At 27.2% G+C, this 14,402-nt stretch overlaps 2 protein-coding genes across 2 annotated transcripts; one reads left to right on the forward strand and one right to left on the reverse strand.

The window, feature by feature from the left end:
• Window positions 1–1,799: 1,799 nt before the first annotated feature.
• On the reverse strand, window positions 1,800–6,361 carry TER94 (transitional endoplasmic reticulum ATPase TER94). The gene is made up of 11 exons (XM_011501218.1): window positions 6,161–6,361; window positions 4,811–5,170; window positions 4,529–4,721; window positions 4,078–4,446; window positions 3,760–4,008; window positions 3,519–3,683; window positions 3,323–3,445; window positions 2,722–3,243; window positions 2,477–2,638; window positions 2,249–2,403; window positions 1,800–2,134 (listed from the first exon to the last, which is right to left on the reverse strand). Exons 1-11 carry the CDS (start codon window positions 6,175–6,177, stop codon window positions 2,044–2,046), a joined length of 2,406 nt encoding a protein of 801 aa, XP_011499520.1. The 5' UTR covers window positions 6,178–6,361; the 3' UTR covers window positions 1,800–2,043.
• A 1,437-nt stretch (window positions 6,362–7,798) lies between these two features.
• LOC105366514 (leptin receptor gene-related protein) lies at window positions 7,799–9,638 on the forward strand. The gene is made up of 6 exons (XM_011504980.1): window positions 7,799–7,806; window positions 7,923–7,940; window positions 8,359–8,433; window positions 8,506–8,701; window positions 8,942–9,084; window positions 9,312–9,638. The coding sequence occupies exons 1-5, from the start codon at window positions 7,799–7,801 to the stop codon at window positions 9,053–9,055; spliced, it is 411 nt and encodes a 136-aa protein (XP_011503282.1). The 3' UTR covers window positions 9,056–9,084; window positions 9,312–9,638.
• The last annotated feature ends 4,764 nt before the right edge of the window (window positions 9,639–14,402 follow it).

Genomic DNA, 14,402 nt, shown 5'->3' on the forward strand with positions numbered 1-14,402 from the left:
GAATCCAACGAAGTCTTCGATTTAAACAATTGTTTTTCAGCATATCTACATAAATTAGGTATGTACGTGATAATATTTTTACTTTTTTTTTTTTTAATCTTCCGACAAAATTTAATTCAACAAGTTTACGATTGTGATTGTAATTATTTATCGTTAGTGCCAATATGCAAACGGATATTTGATAAGAAAAATTTCTAGTGATAATCATTTTTGGATATATTTTTGACAATTTTCGAGAAATTTCAAAACTGCATTTTACTATCTCATACTCGCTGTATTAAACTGATATCAAAATTTATATACAGATTATGAAACTAAGAATTACGCTCAAAATTAAAAAAAATATATATATATATATATATATATATATATATAATCAAATTTGCGTAGCGGAGAAGTTTCACTTTCGTTTTAACTTTGAAAACAAAAGTAAAAACAACTTTTAATTAATAAAATGCATTTGCATAGCTATTTGTACATAAATATTGTAATACATAATTTATATTATTTTTGTTAATTTCTGATAAATTTAATAGGAATGCAATTTAATAGAATAATTGTATATAATTATGTAAAATCTAGAATTGCTATTTTCGCTCTTTAATTATAAATTTATTATCATTCCTTTTGCAAAAAAAAAAAAACAGAAAAATTAATGTTTTTGGCACGAGTGCTACGTAATGCTTAATCTGTACATTAACTAGAAAAAAGCACACGTATTTCGTCGTATATGTATGTAGTTCGTATTTGTGTAACACTTAATCAAACGAATGAATGCTTAAATTTACTGACATGGCAAACTTAAGGGTCAAGTGTCTTAGAATGAAGAATGTCATTAGTCAATTTTGTACTGGATCTTGTTTAGTAAATAATTTTACTTTTATATTATACATCAAAAAATACAAAATCGGCAAATAGACAATGCGTTTATAATGTGTGTGAAGAGCTAATTTCGTTAGCGATTGTAAATATTTTTAAAGATTTATGCATTAACGTTACTATCTATGTCAGATTTCTTATTAATACATGTGATGATTAAAAAATATCTGTCTAATCTTTTCACTCCCACCCCCTCTCAAATGTTTGGTTATGGATATATTATTAAATATAAAAACAGTATAATGTCTAATCGCGACTTTATTATATTTCTTTCTCATTTCTTTTATCTTCAATCAAAATTCAGAAAGTAAACGATAGGATTTTGATGGAAGTGTAATGATAACAAGTATAAGAATGCAGTGAAGCTGTAGCCATTATCAAAAGGGTCTATCTTTGACCAATTCACATATTTCATTTAATAATTCTAACTTAGAGACAGCATCTTATAAAATAAAATGTAATATATAATGAATGTTTAGATTATGCATAATAAGATGAATTAGAAATTGTAAAAATTATCAATGTCAAATATTTATAAAAAATGACATGTAGTATTTTAACAGTTAAAAAGGCTTAGTTTTCCTTTACACAGAAATTCGTCTATTTTTTCAAGCAACTTGTGCTTTGTAACATTCACATTAGTGTGACTTTTATATCTTCATTTGAATATCATTTCTTACTTTACATATATAATCTCGCACTTATTCTTCTTTTCATATCACAAAGAATTTCAGTACAAGGTGATTTATTTCAACATTATTATAAGAATGAATTAATCATTCGTTTTTGTTAACTACTTACTGTTACATCTATAGTTCATCTACAACTAAATTCGGCTAAAAAATTCTTAATGAGCACCAATTAAAAAAAAAAAAAAATAAAATAAAAAATAAAATAAAACAATATTGACGTGAACAAAATTTTTTTTTAATCCGCTTTCATCAAAAGCTGGAGAAGCGAAAATCTTAGTTTATTAACAGTCTTACCACTATACAGTACACACAATACGTACTTCATATAAAACCTTGAATTAATTAGTTTATTCAGATTTATAGAAACCATTAAAAATTATGGTTCTAGTGTAAAATGTACACGGTAATAGACAGGCCCTTTTGTTATATGCTCACTGCAAACAAAAATACGAACTATGTGGAGAAAATAAATTTAACTGTAGAGATCATCATCACCATCATCTTGGAAAGGCTGGTCCCCTTGTGTCGTATCCTGAGCACCACCTGGTCCACTTTGGGGAAATCTAGAAGCATAACATCGAATTTTGTAACAAAGGTGTTATTTTATAAATTTATTGAAACAGTATTATTGCGCTAAAGTTTCATAATTTACTTTTAAACGTTTGCTTAAAATTTACCTGAAATTCGTACCGAACCCTCGCGATTGTTGGAGAGTTTGGGCAAACATTTCGTATTTGCGAATGTCATTGTCTGATACTGATCGTCGAGCAAACCTCATGGCTTCTTCAAAGTGAGCCCGTGTAATTTCAGGTACAGGGTCTTCTTCATCCGTCTAGAAATGTTTACAAAATTTCGTAACTTGGGCATTACATTTCTTTTTCTTTTAATCAAAATAATAAACTCACGTCCATAGAGGCTGTGGGATTAGCAGCTCGTTCCCTGGCTCTGCTTATTTCAGATTCGATGCACTGCCGGATTGCCAACTTACAAGCGCGCTGGCAGATTTCCGTGATATCAGCTCCAGAGAATCCATGTGTTACTTTGGCTATGAAATTCAAATCGACGTCCTAAAAATGAAAATGATAAATGTAGTTGCGTTGATTACAAGTAAATTTAAATTAATTAAATAAATTAGTCGATATTAATTCACCTTAGCAACAGGTGACTTTCGCAAATTCGCTTTAAAAATAGACTCTCGTGATTTCTCATCGGGCAATGGAATATAAATAAGCTGATCGAGTCTTCCAGGTCTCAAGATAGCTGGATCAATGATATCTGGCCGATTCGTGGCGCCGATAATAAAAACGTTCTTTTTGGCCCCCATACCATCCATCTCCGTAAGAATCTGATTGATGACGCGGTCGGCGGCGCCACCTGCGTCCCCTACTGTGCCGCCTCGCGACTTAGCAATCGAGTCAAGCTCATCAAAGAAGAGGACACAAGGTGCTGCGGATCTCGCCTTATCGAACACGTCCCGCACGTTCGCCTCGGATTCACCGAACCACATCGTCAATAGCTCCGGGCCTTTCACCGAAATAAAGTTCGCCTGACATTCATTGGCGATGGCTTTGGCAAGTAGTGTCTTACCACAACCAGGAGGTCCGTAAAACAAGACACCGCGCGATGGTTGCATGCCAAATTTCAAAAACTTGTCTGGATGTTCGACTGGGTACTAAAATTAAACGAGTAAAATTCTTTTATTTTATCTCGGTTATTGGCAATCGTATTGACATATTGCTGGATTTTCTTACCTGCACCAATTCTTGTAGCTCCTTCTTGACGTTTTGTAACCCTCCGATGTCCTCCCAAGTAACAGTAGGAACTTCCACGATAGTTTCACGAAGTGCGCTAGGACTGCTTTTACTCATAGCATACTAAATAAAATAATTTAATTATTATAATTACACGATGTATATTGAGTTTTTAATGTTCTGCAATCAACTTTACCTTGAAGTTTTCCATTGTGACGGCAAGAGACACTAGAACGTCAGCGTCAATTTGTTCATCTTCAAGATCTATTAAATCCATTTTCTCTCGAATTTGTTGTAAAGCTGCCTCTGAGCATAATGATGCTAAATCAGCACCAACGTGACCGTGTGTTTCCGCAGCAATCTAAAGATACAGATACTGAACACTGTTAAATCTGTATAATAAAAATGATTTGTAAATTAAAAAGAAAAGTTCTTACTTCTTCCAATTCTACATCGTCTCCTAATTTCATATTTTTTGTGTGGATGCGTAAAATTTCTAAGCGACCGGTAGCGTCTGGAATACCAATATCAATTTCTCTATCGAAACGGCCAAAACGTCGAAGTGCTCCATCAATACTATTAGGACGATTTGTTGCAGCCATTACAATAACATGAGAACTTTGTTTCATACCATCCATTAGGGTTAATAATTGCGAAACGATACGTCTTTCTACTTCACCATGTGTCTGTGAATTATTATAGTTAGCGTTATTTTAATTAGTGTATGATTACAGTATAAATTATAAAATATTTACCTTTTCTCTTTTTGGTGCAATTGCATCAAGCTCATCGATAAAAATAATAGCTGGAGCATTTTTCTCAGCTTCTTCAAAAGCTTTACGTAAATTACTTTCAGATTCTCCAGCAAGCTTACTCATAATTTCGGGGCCATTGATCAAGAAAAAGAAGGCCCCAGTTTCATTAGCAACGGCTCGTGCAATAAGAGTTTTTCCAGTTCCTGGTGGACCATACAACAAAATACCACGGGGTGGTTTAACTCCAATCGCTTTAAAAAGAGATGGATGACGTAATGGTAATTCTACCATTTCTTTAATTTGAGCTAATTGTTTTCGCACACCACCAATATCATCATATCCTACTGCATTTAGTGATTCCTCCTCCTCCTAAAAAAATTAATTATTTAGAAACCAATAGATATACGACTAACAAAAACAAACTTTATGCATGAATTTTTTTATAAAATACCTCTCTTTTAACAGGATCTCCTTCACAATGAATTACAGTTTCTGGAGATACAATACAATAAGGTCCTGGATCAGTTTCAACAACTTTGAACTCTACTGCATGCATACCACCACGTACAATAAATATATCGCCTTTATATATTGGACGATAAGCTTCCAAGAAATATGGTTTCAAATAAATTTCAAAGAGATTTCTGTTTAAGGAAAATACCAATTTTTTTTTTATTAATTTTCTAAAATTATGTTAATTTATCATATGAAACTTTAGAATTCCTATACATACCCTGTAATACCTTCAACTGTATCATCAATAGGTAATACATGAATGCGCTTTCCATATTTAATGTCTGGACAAGACTGTATTGATACAACATCGCTTAAGCGAACTCTTAAATTATTCCTCACTACTCGATTCATTAGAATCTTTTCGTCTGGGCAAGAAGAATCCGATAAAACTATGCATACCGTTTTCTTGCGTCGTTTTCCCTTAAGAAAAACTGTGTCACCACGGAAAAGCTGCAACTCATCCATCTTTGCTTGAGAAAGTGCAACAACCGAATTATCATCGTTTCTTGCTTCAGAGACTAAAAGTCTATTAGGCTTATCTTTCTTACGCAGGATAGCGGTAGCTAAATATTCTCCACTATTAAAGATAAACAATTATAGTTTATAAAATTTTTGTTTGATTTATGCAAATAGTAATTTGTAATTCATTATCTATGTTATTCAAAAGAAAATATCATCCATAATTAATATATAGCTCATAGGCTTGCAATTTAGTACTTTATTCAATAATGAATTATTTATTTGATGTATTTGATGTAATAATTTATTTGATCTATGTTTATATTTTATAAACAATCTAAGAAAGAGATTTCTTTAATCAAAATAATTTATTTTATATTTAAATAATAGTGATTAAAATTGAATGTCAATAAGAATAATGGAATTGATAATCAAGATAACGAAAACAGTTAAAAATACATTAATGACTTTTGTGGACAATCACTATTACGGAAAATTATTTTAATGATTAATCATTCCGATCCTTGAGAAGTCAAACAAAAGAATACTAACAATATTATATTGTTTGATTTTATAAAATTTAATAATATCAACTGTACAAGTCATCGAAAAAAAGTTTATGGTGGGCTTGAAAGTAAAATAAACAGAAATTGGTTATATAAATGATAATCCAAGACGTTAAAGTATTAACAATATGAACGCGATGTGTAGGCAGTTTGGCTATGAGACATGGAAAATGCCTTTGTCACGTTACCGTTGGTCGGCCATGATCTGTGTCGCGAAACGATTACTCGTGCGTTTAGACGTAAAACAAACACACAAAGGTCGGTCGGAATAGGACCTACAAATTTTTGTCATTCGGAGACATTGACGCGCGAACTTCCCGGGTCTAGGAAGTAGATTAGAAGATCCGCGGATAATGATGACGGAAGAGCTGCCAAAACAAGCGGCGATCCGTCGACATGATGACAAGGTGAAATTGATGGTGGAGTCGTGTCGTACAAGAAAACGAGAAAGCCCCGTACTTATATCGAGTGTTAGGCTATACTTAAGCCCACAACTCCTCACATAACGTATTTAATTATTACAGTAAGATAATGCTACGCACCTCTTTGAGTCGCCCATTGTTTTTCTTTTTCACAGTTCCTTTCAAGTAGACGATTTACTCATAAAATGTACGCGTATATACGCAACGCCTGCCTGAATATCCCACGAATCGCCGATGCCGACAATCCAGCAACCACAGCACTTATACAGCTGCAACGCAGCTCGGCAGATCGTCGTTTTCGTCCTGATTGGCCAATGCCGACTGCTGTTCCTATTTTATATATAATATATATATATATATATATATATATATATATAATATGTATATGTATTGCATATGCCACACATAAATATGCATGCATATATATATACGCACATGCGTATGCAGCTTGCTCCGACTGTCTTTGTCGTTCCTTCCTACCTAGGCAATGGACATCAGCGCTGTCACATCCGCGACGTCCGGTCATGTTCACAACGGCGGCGACGAGAACCTAGATAGAACGATTATACCTTTAATTTTATTATTTGCAATTATAACCATTGCATCTAGCACTGTATTAATCTCATAATTATTTTATTTTTCAGGACCAATTGTCTCTTATTTTCGCCTCTGCAATTGTTAATCGTGGCGCTATTTTTACATATCTTATAATCGGTACTCTGAATCCAATGTCGCGTTTTCAAAATTAGTAAATATCGTCGATATTAAAATTAATATTTTATAACTGTTATTAATTATTTTGATATTATGAAAATAATTATTGGACGCTTTGAGGCGTAATTTTGTTGATAATGTCCAATAGGCAAAATACACATGCGAGAGAAACGGAATGCAAGTATGAATCATCTTATTTCTGGCTCCTCATAAAATATGATTGGCTAATGATTGTACCGTAATCTGAATTCAAATTTAGTAATGAATTACGTCGATGAATTAATTTTATTTTATATATACTTTTGATGTATAATAAATTTTTAACCAAACTCATATGTATATTTATAAGTTATATATATATATATATATATATATATAAGATAAATGTAATATAAGACTATGATTAAGAATGCTTGGAATTACATATTTATAAGTCACTAATCAAATATATCGGGTAAATTTTAGGCTTAGCCGTGGATAAAAAATATTCAAATACAAAGATGTTATTGAAAAATAAAAAAAAATTTCTAACTTTAGAAAATAACGGCTAACATTAATTTTTTAAGCAAATATATTACATCGGTCCGACACCTTACACTATATTATTATGTATAAAATTAATTAATAACATTAACTTTAAAAATGTCAAAAATGAAATTCTGAATGTTCCTCTATTTTCAATTAAATGTTTATTCTTGATACAGTAAAAAACGCAAGTAACAAATAGTACGAAGTATAAAAAATAAAAGGAAAGGGCTTAACAATTAAAAAATTTCTTATCCTCCTGATTTTGGTAACCAATACTATATATCGAATCATTCTATCTTGAAATGCAATTTTCTAAATGTCTATACATATTTTTCCCTTTACAAGCTATCTTCTGGAAAACTTTAAGGTTAGATGGGGTCATAGGTGAGAAAAAGCGCACGACTGTCGTTAAAGTAGATTTTTCTTTATAAAAGATAAAATCATAATATACGCAAATATACCAGTGTTTTTTTTTTTTAATATAAAACTTGCATATTAAATTAGTTGTTATTGGAAATGGCACTGTAACAAGTAAGTTTGTTTACAGAAAAAGTACTAAAAATATAAAACAAAAGAGTAAATAAAAGAAAGAAAAAAGGAAAATCCAATAATTATACATCGTCAAAAACATCGAATTCAGCGATGGCCGGAATCAAAGGTTACTTTGATAATTATTCTTATAGAATTCTTAATTATGTACTCTGCTTCTTATTGTCAAATGACATTAGCGCGTTTGACTAACATGACATTTGGCAGATATAGGAAAGAAGAATTATGATTCTTTCTTAACCTTAAGTATTTATTATGACACGAATAAATTCACAAATTAAAGCATGTCGATCGAGCCAATCGTTATTTTTAAAAATTATTGTTCATTAAATGTGTTTTGACTTACTAAATTTAATATTAAATATTTTTTTAATAAGGGATTTTAATTACATTTTATTATTATTGTTCCATGTTGATGACCTTGTTGGTTTCTACATATAGCGTAAGAACTCTTTTATTTGATCATAAGATTATGTTGTGACTTCAAATTTTATTTTTAAATATTATATGTATTTTTTACACTTTAGATTAATTACTTTGGCTTTTGCTGGTTCAATTGGTATGACATTTGTTATACTTGGTTGTGCATTGCCAGCATACAAGTAATTATAATTTGTTATCAAAACACTTTATATATCTACCGATGTAAAAATATAATTCTCTTTGTTCTTTAGAGTATGGTGGCCATTTTTTGTAGTACTCTTTTATATATTATCGCCAATTCCTACATTATTAGCAAGGCGTTATAGTGAATCAGGAACTGTAAATAAATCATATTTAGAATTAGCAATATTTGTTACCATGGGATTTGTAGTATCCTCCTTTGGTCTTCCTATTGTATTGGCAAGATCTCCAATAAATGATCCTGTTGTGAGTATCATTTTTTAAGAGTAAAAAATCCTATATAATATAAAAATATTTATAAAAAATATAAACCTATGTGTTTGTGTGAATGATGTGTACGTTTGTATACACAGGTGTTATAAACCTGTAAAAATTCAATTTATTTAATTCAGTGCAAGTGCTTGTAAACTATTTGTGGTAATTTAAATATTCTGTATCACCTAAATTAAATATTAAATTAAAATAATTTATGAATTAATTTATTAGATTCAATGGGGAGCGTGTTACCTAATATTAACAGGTAATGTTGTGGTATATTTAACTATTATTGGATTCTTCACAGCATTTGAGCAAGAAGATACTGAATACAGCATGTGGTGATGTGTTAGCATATGTACTTATCCCTTATGGTAAAATTTTATTACAATTTATGGAAAAGCCACGGTTTATTTTAATCTTTTTCTTTCTGCTGATTTATTATATATAATTAATATAATTAATATTGAAGAAGCACTTATAAAATGTAATTATAAATTAAATATTTGTTGAAATAAAACTGTAGGCTCTTTCCATATTTATTTACTAAAGTATACACTGATATATTTCATATATAAAAAGACTTATTTTTCATTTCTAGATTTATGTACAAGATTTATGAAGAGTGAATGTGTGAGTTGTTAACTGACTGATTATTATGCTTTCTATGATAAATGCATATAAGTCATTGTACACTGCTAATTTGTACAAGCTGAAAAGACTAAACTTGAAAACTGAAGTTTATTTGTATGATAATATCAATTTGAACAAAACATATAGATCTACAAGTTATATGAAATATTTGTAACATATTCGTAAATTAAACTGGCAGCTTTAATAATTTTCATTCTTTTATCATCTTTATATAATGTATCAATGACAACTGATAAATCATTGATAAGAAAATTAAATTTAGATATATTAAAGAGATTATGTTTAATATTATTCGTCATATATATCAATTCATACATGAAATATGTGTCAATGTAAATTATTTATTAAATTTATAACAATTAAACAAGGAAAATAATTCAACATCAATATTTTTACTTCATAAATAATAACATTTTTATGTCCCTTATTAACATACAATCATAGTATTGGTATATAAGAATAATTTTAAAATTTTCAAATAAAATATATTTAAATCTAAATAGTTAGCAAATTTAGCAACTAGAATACAATGAAACAGAAAATTTACTTAGATTTATTTATATTTTACTATTTCAAAAATACTATTTCTTTTTGCGATATAAATATATGTAACATAATTAAATTACTTTATTATAATATTAAAAATTGTGATTCACATAAATATTCAAGTTTACTTATCGTTTCCTTATATACACCTTATAACTTGATAAATCTCGATTTTTCATATTATAATATATTTAATGCATTGAATTACCATTAATTATTCTTGACTATATTTATACTTTAACCCAATAAAAATTTAAATATACAATTAGTTATATTATTAAAGCTTTATGTAACTAATAAAGAATACTTCTTTACTGAAATATATTATGAAGATATATTGAATAATATATGAAAATCATCATTGAAGTAGATGCTATAATAAATTCACATAATATAATAATAAAACAATGATTTGATAAAATATATTCAAATTTTAATTAATCTTTATATTAAAGTATAGCAACTGTCCATTTTATCAATATATTGAATTAATAATATGCTTAGTCTTTTATGGAGAATAAGAGTATTGACTTAAATAAATATAAAATAATGAATTTTACAAATATTTTTAAATATTTTGAGTTAGTAGAAAAAACGCGTGAGTCTTACAGTACAACAAAGAACGTATACTTTTAACAATATTATTTATTTAGAACATGTAAAATTAAGCGATCTAAAGATAATGAAATTAAATATTTTAGTCATTTTATTTAAGTTGAGTAATTCTGATCATATTTTTCTCTCTTTGATAACGATATAATTTAAGAACACGTATTTTTAATTTATTATTTTTTTTTCAAAATTATGACATAAATTATGTATAATAATAGTAGTACAAATTTTATTTATAGTAATAAATGTATAAACTAAAATTATTCGCAAACTGACTAGTCATTAAATATTGGACCTTATTTAAACTATAAATACTATGTCGGTACTACAAAATATTAGTTAACTTTCACCTATTTGTGTAGAAATCAAAATTATAAAATATTATTAATGATATTTTTGCAATTAATAGACTTATTAACATTATATTAAAATAAAAACGATCAAGCCACATTGATAATTATTAAATTATAAAAACTTGCTTCACTAATATAGTTTTCTGCAATGGCAATCATATTATTAAAATGTTTTTGTTCTGAAGCCTTTAAGTAATCACCTATTTAATACCTGATTTTGGCATTATAATTTTCCATAATTACATAATTAATTATAAGAAAAGCATAATTTTCAATATAAGTTAGAGAAGATAGGGCATTGTGAATAACAATTTAAAAACAAACGGTTTAGAAGTATTAATTACAGACTTTTTGTAGATTATTTAAAAAAAAAAAGAAAACAAAAGGTAATGATCAGAAATAATATTAAAAACTTATACTTAATGAATTTTGTAACTGCGATTTATTTATAACTAATGAAAATACATTCTTATTAAGATATTAGTAGTATACTTAATGATTTAAAACGTATTTCAATTGTTTTTCCAAATTGATTCCAACAAAATTTCATTTTAAACAATACTAGTAAATATCGTTTTTCATTGTACACTATTATATCACATTAAAATAGTAATAGAAATTAAGGCCAGTGTTATGATAATATTTTATAATATTAGTTATTTGGGTTATTTATAACTAATTATTTTTTATTTTATAAATAATATAAACATTTTATAAATGAACTGATTAATATTTTTATATAACATAAAAATGAATTATAAGTTTAATGTTACAAAAACAATTCAAATAACTATGAAATAATATGTAATTATGAAGTAATTAAAATTATTTTAATTTAAATTTAGATTATTTTAAATTAATTTAGAAAAAATTAAGTTAATTTAAAACTACGAATACGTTTTTCTTATTTTAAAAAGTTCAAATGTAATGTAAATTTCATATAATGTGAAGTTCAAAATTCTCTGGAAGAAAAATAAATCATATTAAAATCTAAATGATTTTCAAATTACTATGTTACAATGTAAAGAAACTTTATTTTTGAATATATACACCATTGTATCTATAAAACTTAGGATGTTTATAACTGCAGCTGTATACCTACCTAGTTAAGTGCAAAATAATATATATATCCCGATGTAAAATTTCAATGTAAAATTGTATACCTAATTGGTTGTGAATTTATTTCAATGAAAAATTTCAGACAATTATAAATACACCGTTCAAAGAAATCTTTCATAATGACATCTATCCAGCAAATATAAAGGGGCAAATGAAAAAATTTCAATTACTACTTCTATTATGATTCTGGAAATTTGCATTTTCTTATAGGTAATTAAATATAAGTAGTAATTGTAAACGGTAGCTATTTTCGATTTATGATATGTTTCAGGTACTTAGGTATTTAAATAGGTACATTCCCATTTTAATATACTTCTTGGACTTTTCTAGGATAGACTAACGATAGTAGAAACATGTTACAACTTGTCGTCCTTAATATCTACTGGCCTGGTATTTGAAATTATTTCACTATTCGAAGTAATTCGCAAATTTTTTAAAGTGCGTAAATATGCAGAAATAAATATAAAAAGTCATTAGATATTAAAAGATTGTAAAACATTTGAATTTTTTAAATAATACACGACTTTTAGAAGTTGTGCAGAGTATAGGTGAATATAATAAAGTAAATACCATAAATTTATAATAAACATGATCTTTTTTAATCGATTGATAATTCAATATTACTTAATCGTTCATTTTTATAATAAATGATAATGCAATTAATTAGACTATTAAAATAACCATTGTAGTTAAAAGAATTTATAGACTTTAGAATTAATAGCTTTTTAAGTAATTTGCTTTTAACGAAAAATTCATCGTTGGAAAATTAATATAAATTATCTAAACTTGTAAGAGATTATTGAAAATTTGTTTATTTCAAGTTATTATAAATAGGTTATATCTCATATTTTATGTAAATCCTTAAATTTGGATTTTATTTATTAGGAACTGTTACAAGTTTATACAATATTCTTTAATTTTTTTTGGTATTTTTAGTCATAATTTTGCAATTAAATAACAAACTTCAAACAAGATTCGAGATAATTAGCAGAACTACTTATTCGTTTTGACAAGCATTTATAACATTAGTATAATTTTGTTTTAATTACTTTTTAAAATGTAGGTAAAATAAATAGGAATATATTATTTTCTTTGATATTTGCAAGTATTATATTTTTATTTACATTAAGAATAAATTGAGTCATATGTGACCAGAGTTTAATATTTTTTATAAGTGGAAAAAAGCATAATGATGTAAATGATTTTTATTACTAAGATAATTGAAATTTCGATTATAAGTACATTATAAATAATGAATATACTATCATAAAAATGAGAATTTGCTTATGTTTGTGCTTATTCAAATAAATAGTAACTACTGGAAATCTAATTACTCTATACTCTATAATCATTCAATACCGAGCTATAGTAAAGAAAATCATCGATTTATAATAATTTTATAAACGATTATAAATTTCTGATTTTAAAGATATCCTACGTTTTAATTTAATAGAAATAAAAAAGTAATTATGACGCATTCTTTGTAAAAATTGTTTAATTTTTTTACAAAAATATGTTTTAAAGTATAAACTACAACATTCTATGAATCGAAACAAAAACATAATTATGTGTCAGTAAAAGAAAATTGGTTAGACGGACAGCCGAATGATGCGAAGAATCGGATTAGAGTCTTGGGTATAATCCTTTAATGTGTTTCTTAGAAATTAGAAAACAGATTTAGTCATTAATGAATTGAAAGCTTGTTGCAATACATTATATATTTCAATTCATTTTAATAATAAATAAAGGAGCTTCGCGTAAAAAAATAATGTGAATAGATTTTAAAAACACTGAACATTGTAATTTAATTTTGGCAATTAGATACATATATTATCCAAATATAAATTATATAAATTTAAATCTAAATCTGTATATATATGAAGCCATTAATTATCATTCTATAATGGTCGATACATGTAATTTAACGATGGATGATATTTGATTTTAGAAAATATGGCTAAGTTGAAGAATAAACTGCTCCTAACCTAAGACAAATCTTATAATTATTGTATAAAACATGGCAAAATAAAATGTAACAAATACTAACCAGTATTGATATATATATATATATATATATATCTTTTTAAATTCGTACACAGCTACAAATAAAATAATGTAAAAATGGATGCCATTCAAATTTTTATTGAAAATTTCAACAAATCATGGAAAAATAAAAACAATGACGCTCATCGTGGTAAGACATATCTAAAGGCAAATATGTTAATATCTATATTAAATAAACAAACAATACTATTAATTGCAAACATAGAATATGTTAATTCCCTTGATTAAATATAGAAATATTAAAAAGTATTTTAGATTGATATTCTACAATACATGCTTATGTTTTCATAATCAGCTTATTTTATCAAATGCAATTTTACATCATATTTCTTTACAGCAATAGC

The sequence above is a fragment of the Ceratosolen solmsi genome, unplaced genomic scaffold (genome assembly GCF_000503995.2).
Source record: "Ceratosolen solmsi marchali unplaced genomic scaffold, CerSol_1.0 scaffold10, whole genome shotgun sequence".
NCBI classification, from domain to species: domain Eukaryota; kingdom Metazoa; phylum Arthropoda; class Insecta; order Hymenoptera; family Agaonidae; genus Ceratosolen; species Ceratosolen solmsi.

Bases quoted from the DNA above. Each gene is read 5' to 3' on its own strand.
- TER94 (XM_011501218.1), bottom strand. The intron at 2,404-2,476 runs GTGAGTTTATTA...AAACATTTCTAG, and splicing joins ATCCCACAGCCTCTATGGAC to ACGGATGAAGAAGACCCTGT. The intron at 2,135-2,248 runs GTAAATTTTAAG...TTATGCTTCTAG, and splicing joins GGGTTCGGTACGAATTTCAG to ATTTCCCCAAAGTGGACCAG.
- LOC105366514 (XM_011504980.1), top strand. The intron at 8,434-8,505 runs GTAATTATAATT...TTTGTTCTTTAG, and splicing joins TGTGCATTGCCAGCATACAA to AGTATGGTGGCCATTTTTTG. The intron at 8,702-8,941 runs GTGAGTATCATT...TTAATTTATTAG, and splicing joins CTCCAATAAATGATCCTGTT to ATTCAATGGGGAGCGTGTTA.